A 13,207-nucleotide genomic window follows, 5' to 3' on the forward strand; every position below is an offset into this window, starting at 1 on the left:
AGGATCTTCAATGAACACTCACACTATTCCTTAGGTGACCTCACATGGCAGAGTGGGGCAAGGTCTCACAGGGGGTTTCACCCTTAACCCCTGGTGATGGTAATGACCCACGCCTTTTTTCCACAACTTGGCTCATATGAGGACCCTCAGGATTACTTCCAAAACCCCACTAGGGTTTAAATACGTTGTTCTTTCTCCACTATTTGTTTTTAGAAATGAAGAAGCATCTTCAATGAGAGGTGAAACATCTTTTCTTAATATTTGTCTTTTTATAAAACTTTACAAAGAAAACAACTGTATTGCAGACTTCAGTTATGTTAATCTCGCATCATACTGGCAAAATCTTACCATTTACCATCAATGTGACAGTTCTGCGTGTTTGCTGACCTTGCAGTAAACCTCAGGCGTCAGCTTTGTGCTTCCTGCCATTTGCATTTGTCATTGTTGTGAAAGTTAGTTATGTAATTAAAAGGGAAAAAGGAACAAAAGGAGGGAAGAGTAAGACTAGTATGTACAAAGTGTTCTTTTTTTGGGATCGGGCTGCTTTTGAAATCATAAGACACACACACACACACACGTAAGTATCTAAAGCAAACAGAGCAGAGCTACGTGACTGACAGGAGGAGTTGTGTGTACCAGCTGGACTGAAAGTTGCTGAAATCCATCTGTAACAACAGCCATCTGTCATCATGGTGTAATTATTCCTTGTACATTAATTTGAGAAAAAAAAAAAAAAAAAAATAGTGTGAAAGGCCAAAATCAGGAAAAGCTGAATAACCAGACATAGGCCAGTGTAAAGTCCAAGTCTTTATTCACTGTAAGCAGTTAAATACATTTCATGATTCTCACACTTTCAAATATAATCCACCTGTTAATAAGACTTAAGAGCAGTGCATTGGCATATTTTCATAATGTTGTAAAAAAATAAAACCTGCAGTTTCTCCAGTTCTTCAAACAAATGCTAAAATGACTAACCGTTACATTTTACTGGTCCTACATATTATTCTCCCGTCCTCTCTCTGAGTGTAAGGAGTCAGCACTCACTTCTCAACAGTATATTTTTTCTGGCCTCTCCTTACCACACAGGGACCTCTGCTGCGCTGTAGCGTTGTCCTGTACACAGCTGGACTTCAGCTGGAACTTCACACTATAGTTTTGTATTTCATATCTCCTCTGAAAGAGCAGCATGATTAGTCAGAGGCCACAGTCCACCACTGATGCGCTAACCTAAGCCAAACATCAGGTAGATTTTCTTTGAATAGCTCTAAGTTCATCTTCAGTGTTATAAATATGGATTATAAAAAATAAATGCTTCATCATTATAAACCACAGAGCTTCAGAGTCAAACTGAATCACAGTTTTGCTTAAGAATAAAAGACAGTGACTAATAAATGGAGATAACCAGACAATTTAATTTGGCTGTTCACAGCCTTGAGCTTCATCCCATGTGTGTACCGCTGCAAATCTCCCAGGCAACAAAATGAATAAATTTTTAAGGCTGTTTGTCAAAAATATTTCAAAATGTAGTGCTACTCCTGGTTGATCCTACATTTGCTGAGTCCATGACACAAATGTAATTAAAAAAGACAAAAAGAGCCCACTCTGAGATGACTCTGTTTAAGCTCTAAGTCTTTTGATTTCTGTACTTCAACCGCTGAGCCTATTCTTCGTCGTCATCCTCGCTGATCTTCACCTTCACTCTGTGCCAGGCGTTACTCAGCAAGCCCCTCACATTCCAGATCGGACCGAATGTGTCCGGCTGCGTGTTGTAACTGTTGTCCACTGCCTTGCAAATGAGCTCCAGCTCTTGGGCCTCTGGAGGAAGAGGAACCGTTATCTCCCACAGCTTCCATGCCCAAGCTCGTCCTAGTGGGGGAGAAGTTTGATCTCCTTCCTTGTCGCTGCTCTTCAACTTGGCCTCCTTCCACGTCTTCCCTCCGTCCACAGAAACATCGACGCGTATCACCTCTCTGCCCCCGCCGCTCCAAGCGTAGCCCTTCACAGTCAGCATTTCTTCGCTGCGATCGATCACGGAGCCTTCTGCAGGTGTGGTAATGGCAGATTGAACAGGCAGCTCTTGGATGGCTGGAGCAGATTTGTAGTCCACTGTGTCCCAGTCTATTCCAGGGGCAAAACCTTTGTAATCTTTCTGCTGCCAGTGGCTGCTGCTCTCCTGTGCACTGACTACTATTTTACCCAGCCACTTCACGTTGCGTGTGCCCACTACACCTGGTACAACCACACGAATGGGGAAGCCATGGTCGGCTGGAATATCCTTGCCGTTCATTTCATAGGCCAGCAGCACATCACCCTCCTCGCTAACTGCCTTATTTATAGGGATTGAAGCACCGTACGCACTCCCTGTTATTTCTTTATCCAGTCCTTCAAACTGAACGTGGCGAGCCCACTGGGCTACATCTGGCCCGTAACCTGCAGCCAGCAGGACATCCCTGAGCTTGGCGCCGCTCCATGTCGCATTACCAATGGCACCAAAGCCCCAGTTCAGTCCCTTAACCTGCCGGGTCTTATTCATCTCACTACGGCGGTTTCCTGCACACTGCAGGGTAGCTGTGATGGTGTGTTTGGGGAATCGAGTCTTCAACTCTTCTAAAGACAGTGTGAGCACTCCTCTGGGTAGCCCCTCCACATGTAGGCGATATAAATCGGGGTCCACCTGAGGAACCGGGAGGTGGTTTCTTTTGAAGAAGAAAACAGTGGGCGTGATGTAGCTCTCAGCGAGGATTTCAGGCGGAGGTTCAGCATTGAAGGGCTTGAGGCTGTTGGTGCGCAGGGCAGGGTGACGCTCAGGGTCAGAAGAGTAGGGGTCTGATGATTTAAAAGTAGATTGCTTCTTCAGGTCTTCCGCTTTCAGCTCACCAATCTTGCATCAACCACAAACACAAAGATTTTATTAGACCAAAACTGCAACTGAACTTCTCTTCAGCTCAAGAAGCTAATAAAAACATCAGCCACACATTTTTTCCTCAGTGACCACTTGAGGGAGTGCCAGCATTCAGCTTACAGCCATGAGGTTTTCCTCAGTATATAGTGTGCAGCAGACCTTTTCATATGTGTCTGCATTGAACAGAAGGGCAAGATGAACAGCATACATTTAAAAAGTTAATTTAAGGATAAATTCAAGCGATGTGCTGCGAAAGCTCATCAACCTCTGTTGCAATTTTTCAAAAATATCTAATGAACAGCATCTACTGTTTTATTATTATGTCAGCTTTTCTTTTGAGTGAGAACCTTATTAAAAGAAAGAGCTCTGCAAGCTTAGCAGTGGGTATGTCTGTGTTGATGTCAAATGAAAGGCTCACACATGTGTTGAGGTCTGCAGTTTGGTTTAAGTGCAAATTTCCACACAGCTATACTTTGTAATATCCCGTTTGACACAACTATTTCCACCCATAAGAAAGTTTTTTTTTCCTGGTAAATTTCTATGAATAGCAGTGTTGCTAAAGCTTTTACACCCACGCTCCCCTTTAGCTAACTTACTACAGGGGTGATTATGTTAAACTCTAACCAAGCTCAGTGGTTACACCTGATCTTTTAATACTGAATAACAAACCCCAGTGCAGTACATTTTAACTCCTTAGTATGTAACAGCGCTTTAGTTAAATCAACAGAAACAAGCGGGTTTCTCACCTTATACTCAGAGAGGATTTCCAGCACATGCTCCTGATTGTGTACCGCATAAAGCGACCAGAAGGGCTCAATGGCACCACCTGCTGCCATCATGATTTTCTCCCCACCAGGGTGTATGGAAACAAACTCGGTAATGTCATAGACACCGCCTTGGTAGGTGACCCAAACGCCATCTTTCAGGGAGCGATGCCTTGTAACTTCCTCCTGGCTGATGATAGGAAGCGGGGAGCTCTTCTCTATAGCCTGCACAGAAAGAGGCATCAGGCATCAGTTTCTATCAAAATAGCAATAAACTAATGGTCATGCACAGACCTATATACTCCCTACTTATATTAAAAACACCAAAAAGTTCCCTGGGATGTCAAAAGAAGAAAATATATGAGCTTTCAACTTTTCAAATTTGAAGCGCTACTGCTGCTTACTACCTTAACATAAAACCGTGTGGCCTTTTTTATTTGACTAGATAAACAACCAGTAAGCAGCTCCTTGAGAGTTAGCACTGACTGCTTGCATACGAGCTTCATTAGGTACAGCCTAATTCCTGGAAAGACATCAGTTGACATTTAACTGTTAAAGTTAGAAAATGTCAGACTTGGCAGTTTGAGAAAATTATGCTGTCGGTGCTGTTAATCTGGTTGTACTGCTGAGAAAGGGTTTCTGTAACGACCGTGGACTTTGCAGGGCAGTGCTCTGTTTTTGCTTGACAAACTCTGAAGGTACAAAATCTGCTGATAAAGATTTTTGCTGAGACGGTGCAATTTTAAATTTTCATTTGCTGATGTGGTTAAAAACATATGTAGTTAGCATAATTTAGCAAATTATGGCAAAAAAAAAGTGCATTAAACTTTAAAAAGAAAGTAAAAATGGACAGATATTGTCCGTTTGTAACCTTGTGACGGTGTAGACCATATGCTAGTACAGCCCCTGTGCCAGCCAGCAGTCCTGCCAGGACGTGTCTCCAGCTGGCACTGAAGCCATATTGGTGAAACCTCTGGTCATTGCTGCTGCTGCAGAGACGAACTGCACACGATGCAACTACAGGTGCCACCTGATTTCTGAGAACATTTTAAAAATGGAAATATAACTTTGACATATATATATACACACACACACACAGCAAAACCTACTAGTAAAATTCTAATGAGAATGAAAGTGAATGTTTGGTATGACCACCTTCATTCTTAAACACAGTCTGACTCTCTTAGGCAGCTTTCTTGTCATTTCATTAACTAGTCTTCAGAAGGCTAGGCTTCTTGAAGGACATTTAAAGCGCTTCTTTGGAAGATGGCTGCTCTTTGTTCGGTTCTCTGTCATAATGATCCCACACTGGGTCAGTAAAGTTGAGGTCTGAGCTCCAGGATGGCCAATCCATGACTGATGCATGCTTTTACTGCACTGGCAATGTGTTTGGGTTAAGCTGAAAAATGTTCTTGTCAATCAGACACTTTCCAGGTTTAAGGCACTTCTGCATTTTCTTTACTTTTTATTCACTGGAAGCTACAGCCATCATTTGTTTACAGATTATGCCTGTGACAGAAAGAAGAAGTGCACAATGCAAGACAAAAAAAAAACAACTAAGACATCCTGTAGTTGTCAGTTTTCTGTCAGTTTTAAATGTTCACCAGGAAAAACCTGGAATATATGTTGCTAATTGCTACTGTAGCACCAAAATAAAGTGCAAGCTTTTAGATTTATTGTACACTAAAAACGTAACCTAAAAACTCGTAACACTAAATTAATTTGCAGGTACACAGTCTGTTAACCAGAAAAAGTTGTCTTAGTGGAGCTCAGCTACTGAGCTACATCACAAGTAAAAATGAAGTAAATTATATGAAATAAACATTAGAAATACGTTGTTATAATAATGTACCTGTCAATGCTGAGCGGGCCAATTGGATTCAGCCTGTGGCAGCGTCTGAGGAGCAGCATTGCATTGACGTTCTGACAAAGAAAGAGAAATAAAAAAATAAAAATAAAAAAGCACATGAGCATCATCTGGTAGCTGATCATTATTTTTCCATCCACACTTTGTTAGCAGGTCTTAGGGGCAGATAAATGTACTTCTGAAAATGTCAGTAATGTGAAACATTTCAACAGAGTTCCCAATTTTTACTTGTATAATTCAATGTTGTTGCACTCCTCGAGAAACTCCAAACTGTGTGTACACTTACAGCCAATGGGTTTTGAGTAAATGACAAACAGAACTTTAAAATGTTTCCATTTCTAATCAACTGACCAACAAGCTGTTACTTCATCCTTCAAAAAAAAAAAAAAAAAATAGCCAACCAGCTGAGGGGGAGTGAGCAGGGAGGAGGGGAACAAGGAGGCCAAGGGTTCAATTCACTCTTGTATGTTGTCCAGCAAACAATAAAAACTGAGGAATAGAAGATTGACTAACCCGAGAATCGAGAACAATACCATACTAAACTAGAACTACCAACCAAAAACTCATTTACAGACCACTGATAAACCAGAAGATATCACATGACATAGCTGTGCTTTATCAGGTGATTACACATATCTTATCACAACAGCCATAAACATTACTTTGACTTATCTGACAGCTTTTAAAGAAGCAGCACAGTTACAGTCACTGAGGAAATTCAGATTTTCAAAGACTTTCAAGAATGACGTCATTAACTCCTGAATCTAACCACTTTCTTTTTTTTAACAGAAAGCGTTGTGCAACCACCGAGTCATGTGTTCACAAAGCTGAACAGAAGTAATGCCATGACCTCAGTCTGTCTCACTCAGAATGACAACTGAAAATTTCACTTTTTAGCAGAAACATCACCAAATCTAACCTTTCGGAGATGTTACAACTGAGCATATCACCATAAACACAACTGTATTGGTGTAAAATAACAACAGGGCTACAGAAAAACATCTGTGTGTGTGTCTAACCTGTAGAGTTAAGCTTACCTTATATTTTATCATATAAAGTATTGGGACCAAACTTGGTACAACGCTCTGCACGATTCTGCACTGTTGATTTCAACTACAAACCTGATTTGGACAGACTGTATTTAAAAGATGACACAGCTTTTACAGTGGTTCTGGTTTTAAATGTGGATGTATACTAGCAATCATGATTCTTGGCAACATATTACTTTATGAATGGGTGTAAGACGAGCGACATGCAGCAGTATTGTTACAAGTATGCTAACATGTGACAAAAGCACAATGATGCGGTTTTTGTTGGCACCCACAGCGATAAGAAAAAGATAAATAGATATAGAAAATAAATACATAAAACCTTGATTTATGATTTGTATTTATGATTTACTCCATCTTGAAAAACAGATTTTTGTTCATCAAAAGGCTTGAAATAACAAGAAAATGCATAAAATCCTGTTAAATAAGGTATCACAGACTCTTTGTGTCTGAATGGTGATAGATGGTGAAATATCCATATGAATTTATGGGTAGAAGTTCATAGGCCACGATGCAGGGTCTCACACTATACGGCCTGATACGACCTGAGTGCTCAAACTGTGCATTCATAACATGAAGCTTATCATACAAAATCTGTCTCTCGCTCTCCCTCTCTCTGTCTTTCACTCACTCACACAGGCACACACACCACCACCGTCAACTTTGCTAAATTACTAATGAAAAACATTGACCAGGCAGCTGTGATTGAGCAGCAATGTCCATCCAGCTCTTTTCATGGTTGTTGTAGTTGTGATAATTTTGTGAGGCCACATTGAAAAGCCTCGGATACGGAAGCGTATCAATATAATATCACGTTATTACAATATACAGAATTATCACGTTCGTACAATATAAATATTATATAGGCTACATCGCAGCTCCAGTCACGCTTCCATCAATGTCTTTCTCGTCTTTTCCCAGAGTAACAGCCAAACAGGAGGATCTATTGGCTAGCACTGCTTAGCCTTGCACGCATTCTTATTTTAAACTTAACCCATATGGAAAAGAAATAGTAAAAACTTATGCGATTACTCATGAAAGTGGCCACTTTCATGAGTAAATTATATAAGGCTTACATGATTTACTCATGAAAGTGGCCATTTTCTCATTACTTTCATACATTTTAGTAAGTATCCAAAACATATAAGTTTCATTATATAATTTTTCAAGGGATCTTATATCCATTTTCACTCTTATATGCTTTTCATACAAGTTTCACACAAGACAGATACAAACTTTATAAGATTTATATATATCTTTTCCATATGGGTTAATCTGGAATTCATTGCAAACTGTTTGTGCGGGATATGAATGACAAGATTTTGTTTTTCTACAAGAGTTAGTAAAAAAACATCTCCAGTGTGATCGAATCTTCTTGCCAAACATCCACAGCTTTGCAGTGTATACAGCACTATAATGACCAGAGCTAATTCTTTTGAAAACCTTATATCTTTCCACAGGTCTCAACTTCATCAGACATCGCCTAGACAGAGCTGGATGAGGCCAGCGCAAAAAGCAGCCTAACCAACTAAGATGATGGATCCATGGGGTCAGGAAAGCCAGAAGCAGGGCTGGAGAGGTACCTTTCATGTCCATTCACTGGAGGTGTGGCTCTATTGCATGGTGTTCCTCACATCAAGAAGCTGTTGATCAAAATCAATACAGCTCTTCCTGCATCTGGAGCTTGTGAAGGACTTCTCAGTCATGCAGGACTCCTGTTCACTGATAAACAGTGACAGCTTCACAGCAAGAACCTTGAGAGCAAACTGCTGCTGAAGCTTACCATCACCTCACTGAGTGAAGAAATGGCACATTTTTGCTAAATATGCAGAAATAGATGCACACCCATACAACTTATGGTAAACTGAGCTGCCTTGTATGTACATATGATGAAGATACCTCGTTCTAATGTTTTCTCTGAGGCTGCTGTGCCATTTGGAGCAAAAATGAATATAAAGTTTACAGCATATCTTGTCACTGGAAATTGTTTGCACTGTTTATATATTTATATTATTTACTGTAGGTATTGGTGAAAAAAGCTTGTTTGAAAAATGTTGTGAAAATCTGAAATCTTGAAATTAGAATTGTTGTGCCTTATTTTGTTGATTTTTACATATATTCCTTTTGAAAATACTAAAATTTGTATATTTATTTATTGTTTGTCTGATAGCATTTATTTATAAAAATCAGACATTTCAAACAGTTACTCGCTACTTGCGTAGTCTTTTCACCAAGTACTTTTTTACTCTTACTCGAGTAACTTTTTTGAAGACTACTTTTCACTTTTACTTGAGTAATAATATTTTAAAGTAATGCTACTCTTGCTTGAGTACAATTTTTGGATACTCGACCCACCTCTGAAATTCAACCACAATCAGTAACCACAACCACAGACACAACTTCCCCCAGCACAGCCTGCCAGGGCAGAGCTCAGTCGCAGCTCTGAATGGTGAAAGGACGAATGAATAAATGTATGTTACAGCCTTACCAACTGATCTAATCAGTCACCATCAGCATTTATATCATCCAGTAGATGGAATTTTAAAAAGAAAGGGATAGGATAAACGCCAATCACCCATGTTATGAGTGTTAACATTGCGTAATTTGTCCAGCCTTGGCTTGGATTTGACCATCTTTGGTAAAATCTTTGGAAAGCAACAACAACAACAACAACAACTGATCCCAGCAAGGTCGGGCAGAGCATAAAGGAGTAAATAACAACACACAAATGTTATGTAAATATGTGCCTCGAAGAAAAAAAAAAAAATATTGGCCAATATATTGGAATACTGAATTTACAAATCAACAAAATCTGCAAAATCCCATATTTGGTCGGGTTCAACATTTTTTGTAAAGTGCTAAATCACCTTGTTTCTGTAGTATCTGCTAGTATCTGCATGGTGTTCCTCAAAACTAACACTATGGACAGGACATACTTACACTTCATATGTTACACTTCATAAAGTAAATTACATGTATTAGCAGACTTATATAAAATGTATGAAACTAAAATGAAAACAATATAAAATCCTGCATTTCAGAAAAAGTAAACTAAAAGGACAATATGTACTTTCAAAACAACCAAGACAGAAATAAAATACAGAGGAATGTCCTTTTTAGTTTGGTCAAACCTGGCAAAACAACCAGCATGGACAACATCATCATAATAATAATACCAAAAAAGGAGTATGAGGGCACAGAAGCTCCAGGTCCCTGCTGGTTCACGCTGAGTACACATTAGCTAAACCGGTTAGAGGCTTCTGATGACAAGCGAGGGAAAAATCTATTAAAAATCTTCACTGACTATTTTATATTAACCACAGCGAACCAAGGCGGCAATAATCCTAACGAATTCAACACAAGCACAGTTTTAATTTAAATTTTATTTTATTTTTTTAAAAATGGCAGCACTTCAATGTCTACGTAACAAACATGCCGGCGTTGCGCTTCATCACCATCCTCACGGCTAACCTAGCTAACATTTCAGTTAGCAAGCATGCTTCTTGTAGCCCTTCCTCACCCAACTTGTAAATAAGTCTTCATGAACAGAAGAAATCAGTTTTCTCCCGCTTTTTGGTCCAAACCGCAGCGCACTCACCTCTCTTGTGTTTCTGTGTGCAGTGTTCTGTGTTGCTCAAGATGCCCGAAGGACAGCTACCCTGTGGATCTCTGAACTTACCCACACACACACACACACACACACACACACACACACACACACACACACACACACACACACACACACACACACACACACACACACACACACACACACACACACACACACACACACACACACACACACACACACACACAGTGAACGAGGAACGTTCAAGAAAGCTACTACTTCATCCACGTAATGACAGCACAGGGCACGCTTCATCCGCCGAAATAATTAATAATAAAACTAAATTTTGAATATTCTGTCTTAAAAATAAAACAACTTCACTACTAACTGTCTAACAAATAAAACACCTTTTTATACCTTTAATTAACCATGTACACCTCGTTATTATTTTTTTGCTGCAAAATATAAAACATTAGCGTGTTATCATATAGTTATTAATGTGATATCAACATCTATGGCAGAATTTTACATAACAGGCATTATAAACAATTTGCTAAATTGACTGTGCCAGCAGTGACTTTAACACGCTCAGCTCTAGTTAAATGACCAGATAATCCTGAACGCACCTGACAGGTTAAATACTAACTGGTATGCAAAATACAGCTTGTCCTCCACACCAAAAATTGAGATAGAGCAAGAGAACAGAAAACACAGAGACCACACCCTGAACAAATGCACAAATGTAGAAGCCACGAAAAGCCTTCATGCGCTGCTAAAACGAGCAAATATAATGAATGGGAACAGCCTCACTTTCACAGAGACAAGAAAGCTCTGAAGGAGCTGCTAATGTTCCAGACACAAGACTAACTGAATGTATTGTTTCTTCAATCAGCACAGCAGTTTTCCGCTTTGCTCATGTAACCGAGGACAAGGGATGAGTAAACGGGGCAAAGAAATAAATTGATCATTTATTTATTACATGAGTTAGACATACAAATAGTTGGGTTGCGGTCACGTGGTTCTGATGACGTGCGGAGGCAGCGCGATTTTTGAGTGGAGGGCGGAAGTAAACATGGAGGACACTGTGGAGAGTCAGGAGAGCAGCTATTGTGCAACTTTAGACCCCGTTTCTCGGGAGAGATATAAACAGATAGTTAAAAAATATATCGGACGTGATCCGTATTCTTTGAAAATGTCCGAATACACCACAGAAGTAAAGGATTTGCCTACTATCGAGGCTGTGGATATCACCAACTACTTGGTCCTCCAGACTTCTTACTACACTAGGCAGCAAATGAAAGCTTTCAAGAGTCTGGAGGCGTACAATTTTTTTGTCAGCGGGTGGGTCCACAACCTTGGAACAAAACGTCCCCGTGATGGATACAGTTTGGTGTTTGCAAGGGTGAGTGTTTGTTCTTATATTGCTTTATCTTAAACACGCTAACAGTTAGCGGTAGCGGCTTTAACGTCAACAAACATGCCACATCCTTAGGACTTCGTTAGAGTGACAGTTGTTTGTTTCAAGGTAAACCATTCTCAGCCGTCTGTTGCATATCCAAAATCGCCTCTGCACATCGATGCTGTTCTGCCTTAAGCTTCATTCTTTTCTCTCGTTTGAGAACTGATTCCGATCTGGGTTTTCGTTCGTAGCCGAGATTGACCGTCGGAGCCCAGTCCTCCGACTCTTCGTCATCCAAAGCACTTGGGCAGCCTATAGTCCCAATCAAGTCAATATTAGACTACTAACTTAAAAGCACTAAGTAAACGAGAATTTAACGACAACCTAATGCTAATAAGTTCGTTTGCAAACATAACATTACCTCTGACGAAGTGGTCGCTGCAGACACGGGCATTGGCAGACTCTGCTCCTCCCGACTGTAAACGTAAATTTAAAATCCATTTTTCCTACGTTTTTCGGTTAGAATTTTCCATTTTTCTCCTCTTCGTTGGTCTATTTTTGGTACCCTAAAATACCGTTTATCAGTTTCTCTGGTCGACCTACTGGAGCATCCGTAAACACAACAGGACATAGGCATTTTGCGTACTGTCTGTCTGTGATTTTGCGCTTATCTTTTTCACTTCCGACCGCCAGTCAAATTTCGCGCTTTACGTCGACGTCACGTCTACGTCAAATGAAACCTAGCTATTCGGGTCTCAGCGCAGCTGGGAATCAGTGCTATGCATGGCCTGCGATCTGGGAGATAAAGGGAAGTGGCACAAACAATTAAAAAACAAAAAGGGGGATTAGTCCGCCCTTACACAACTTACTCTCAATCAATAACCGCCTTTACGGCTGGACGGACTAACCAAAACAAAATTACAAATCAATCAAAAGAACGAAAAAAGGACGAAAAAAGGACAGCAGAGACAGCACAGCTGAAAAACAAACAACATTATCAATTAAAATATTACCAATAAAATATAAATTTTATGAAACCATTCAAAATCATGAAGCTAAAACAAACACTCAATATACCTACAATATTGATCAGTTTCCCTGCGCGCAGTCGATCTAGGGCTTGATCAATTCTTCTATTAAAATTCGTGGTCACACCAGAGGCGGAGCCAGACTTTGAAACATTTGGGATTTTTTTTTTTTTTTTTGGGGGGGGGGGGGGGTTAGAAATGACCGAAAGATTAATTGGCTTTGTTTTGAGTTTTGTTCAAAAAAGAATGACTTCATATAGGGAAAAATATATATCACATGTGCAGGACACCTTAAACTAGTTTTTTAATTAAGCAGCAAGGCAGAACAAAGTCTGGCTGTATCAAGACACGAGGACTAAACCCCAATTCAACCAGACCCAGAACTGATCCTGAATTAAAACAGGACTACAACAGTTCAAAATCAGGGCTACTTGGGACTTAACCAAGACCGAACCAGAATCAGAACTAGATGATAGTAGCACTAAAAATCATCATAGACCTGCACTACACTTATTTTTTTAATTCTACCAAAGTACAATATTTAGATTGAGAAAAGTTTATATAATTATTTAGCCTTGTTGTGCAAACAAGCTGCATAACTTAATAAATACAGAATTTGAAAAATAACAA

At 39.9% G+C, this 13,207-nt stretch overlaps 1 protein-coding gene across 2 annotated transcripts; it reads right to left on the reverse strand.

The window, feature by feature from the left end:
• Positions 1–794: 794 nt before the first annotated feature.
• Positions 795–12,028, reverse strand: suox (sulfite oxidase). 2 transcript variants are annotated; one of them, XM_085406350.1, is made up of 5 exons: positions 11,971–12,028; positions 5,519–5,589; positions 4,538–4,703; positions 3,649–3,891; positions 795–2,881 (listed from the first exon to the last, which is right to left on the reverse strand). In XM_085406350.1, the coding sequence occupies exons 1-5, from the start codon at positions 12,001–12,003 to the stop codon at positions 1,661–1,663; spliced, it is 1,734 nt and encodes a 577-aa protein (XP_085262476.1). In that variant the 5' UTR covers positions 12,004–12,028; the 3' UTR covers positions 795–1,660. The 2 variants fall into 2 exon arrangements, with proteins under 2 accessions (XP_085262476.1, XP_085262477.1); XM_085406351.1 differs by lacking the exon at positions 11,971–12,028 and adding an exon at positions 10,181–10,262.
• Between the last annotated feature and the right edge of the window lie 1,179 nt (positions 12,029–13,207).

This window comes from Rhamphochromis longiceps, linkage group LG5, assembly GCF_057381845.1.
Source record: "Rhamphochromis longiceps isolate RC_006_pf linkage group LG5, R_longiceps_female_GT1.1, whole genome shotgun sequence".
NCBI classification, from domain to species: Eukaryota; Metazoa; Chordata; class Actinopteri; order Cichliformes; family Cichlidae; genus Rhamphochromis; species Rhamphochromis longiceps.

Excerpts from the sequence above, each read along its gene's own strand:
- suox (XM_085406350.1), bottom strand. The coding sequence starts at position 12,003 with ATGCCCGTGTCTGCAGCGACCACTTCGTCAGAG. Across the intron at positions 5,590-11,970 it reads CAGCGACCACTTCGTCAGAG|AACGTCAATGCAATGCTGCT; the intron begins GTAATGTTATGT and ends TTTCTTTGTCAG. Across the intron at positions 2,882-3,648 it reads AAATCCTCTCTGAGTATAAG|ATTGGTGAGCTGAAAGCGGA; the intron begins GTGAGAAACCCG and ends GGTTGATGCAAG.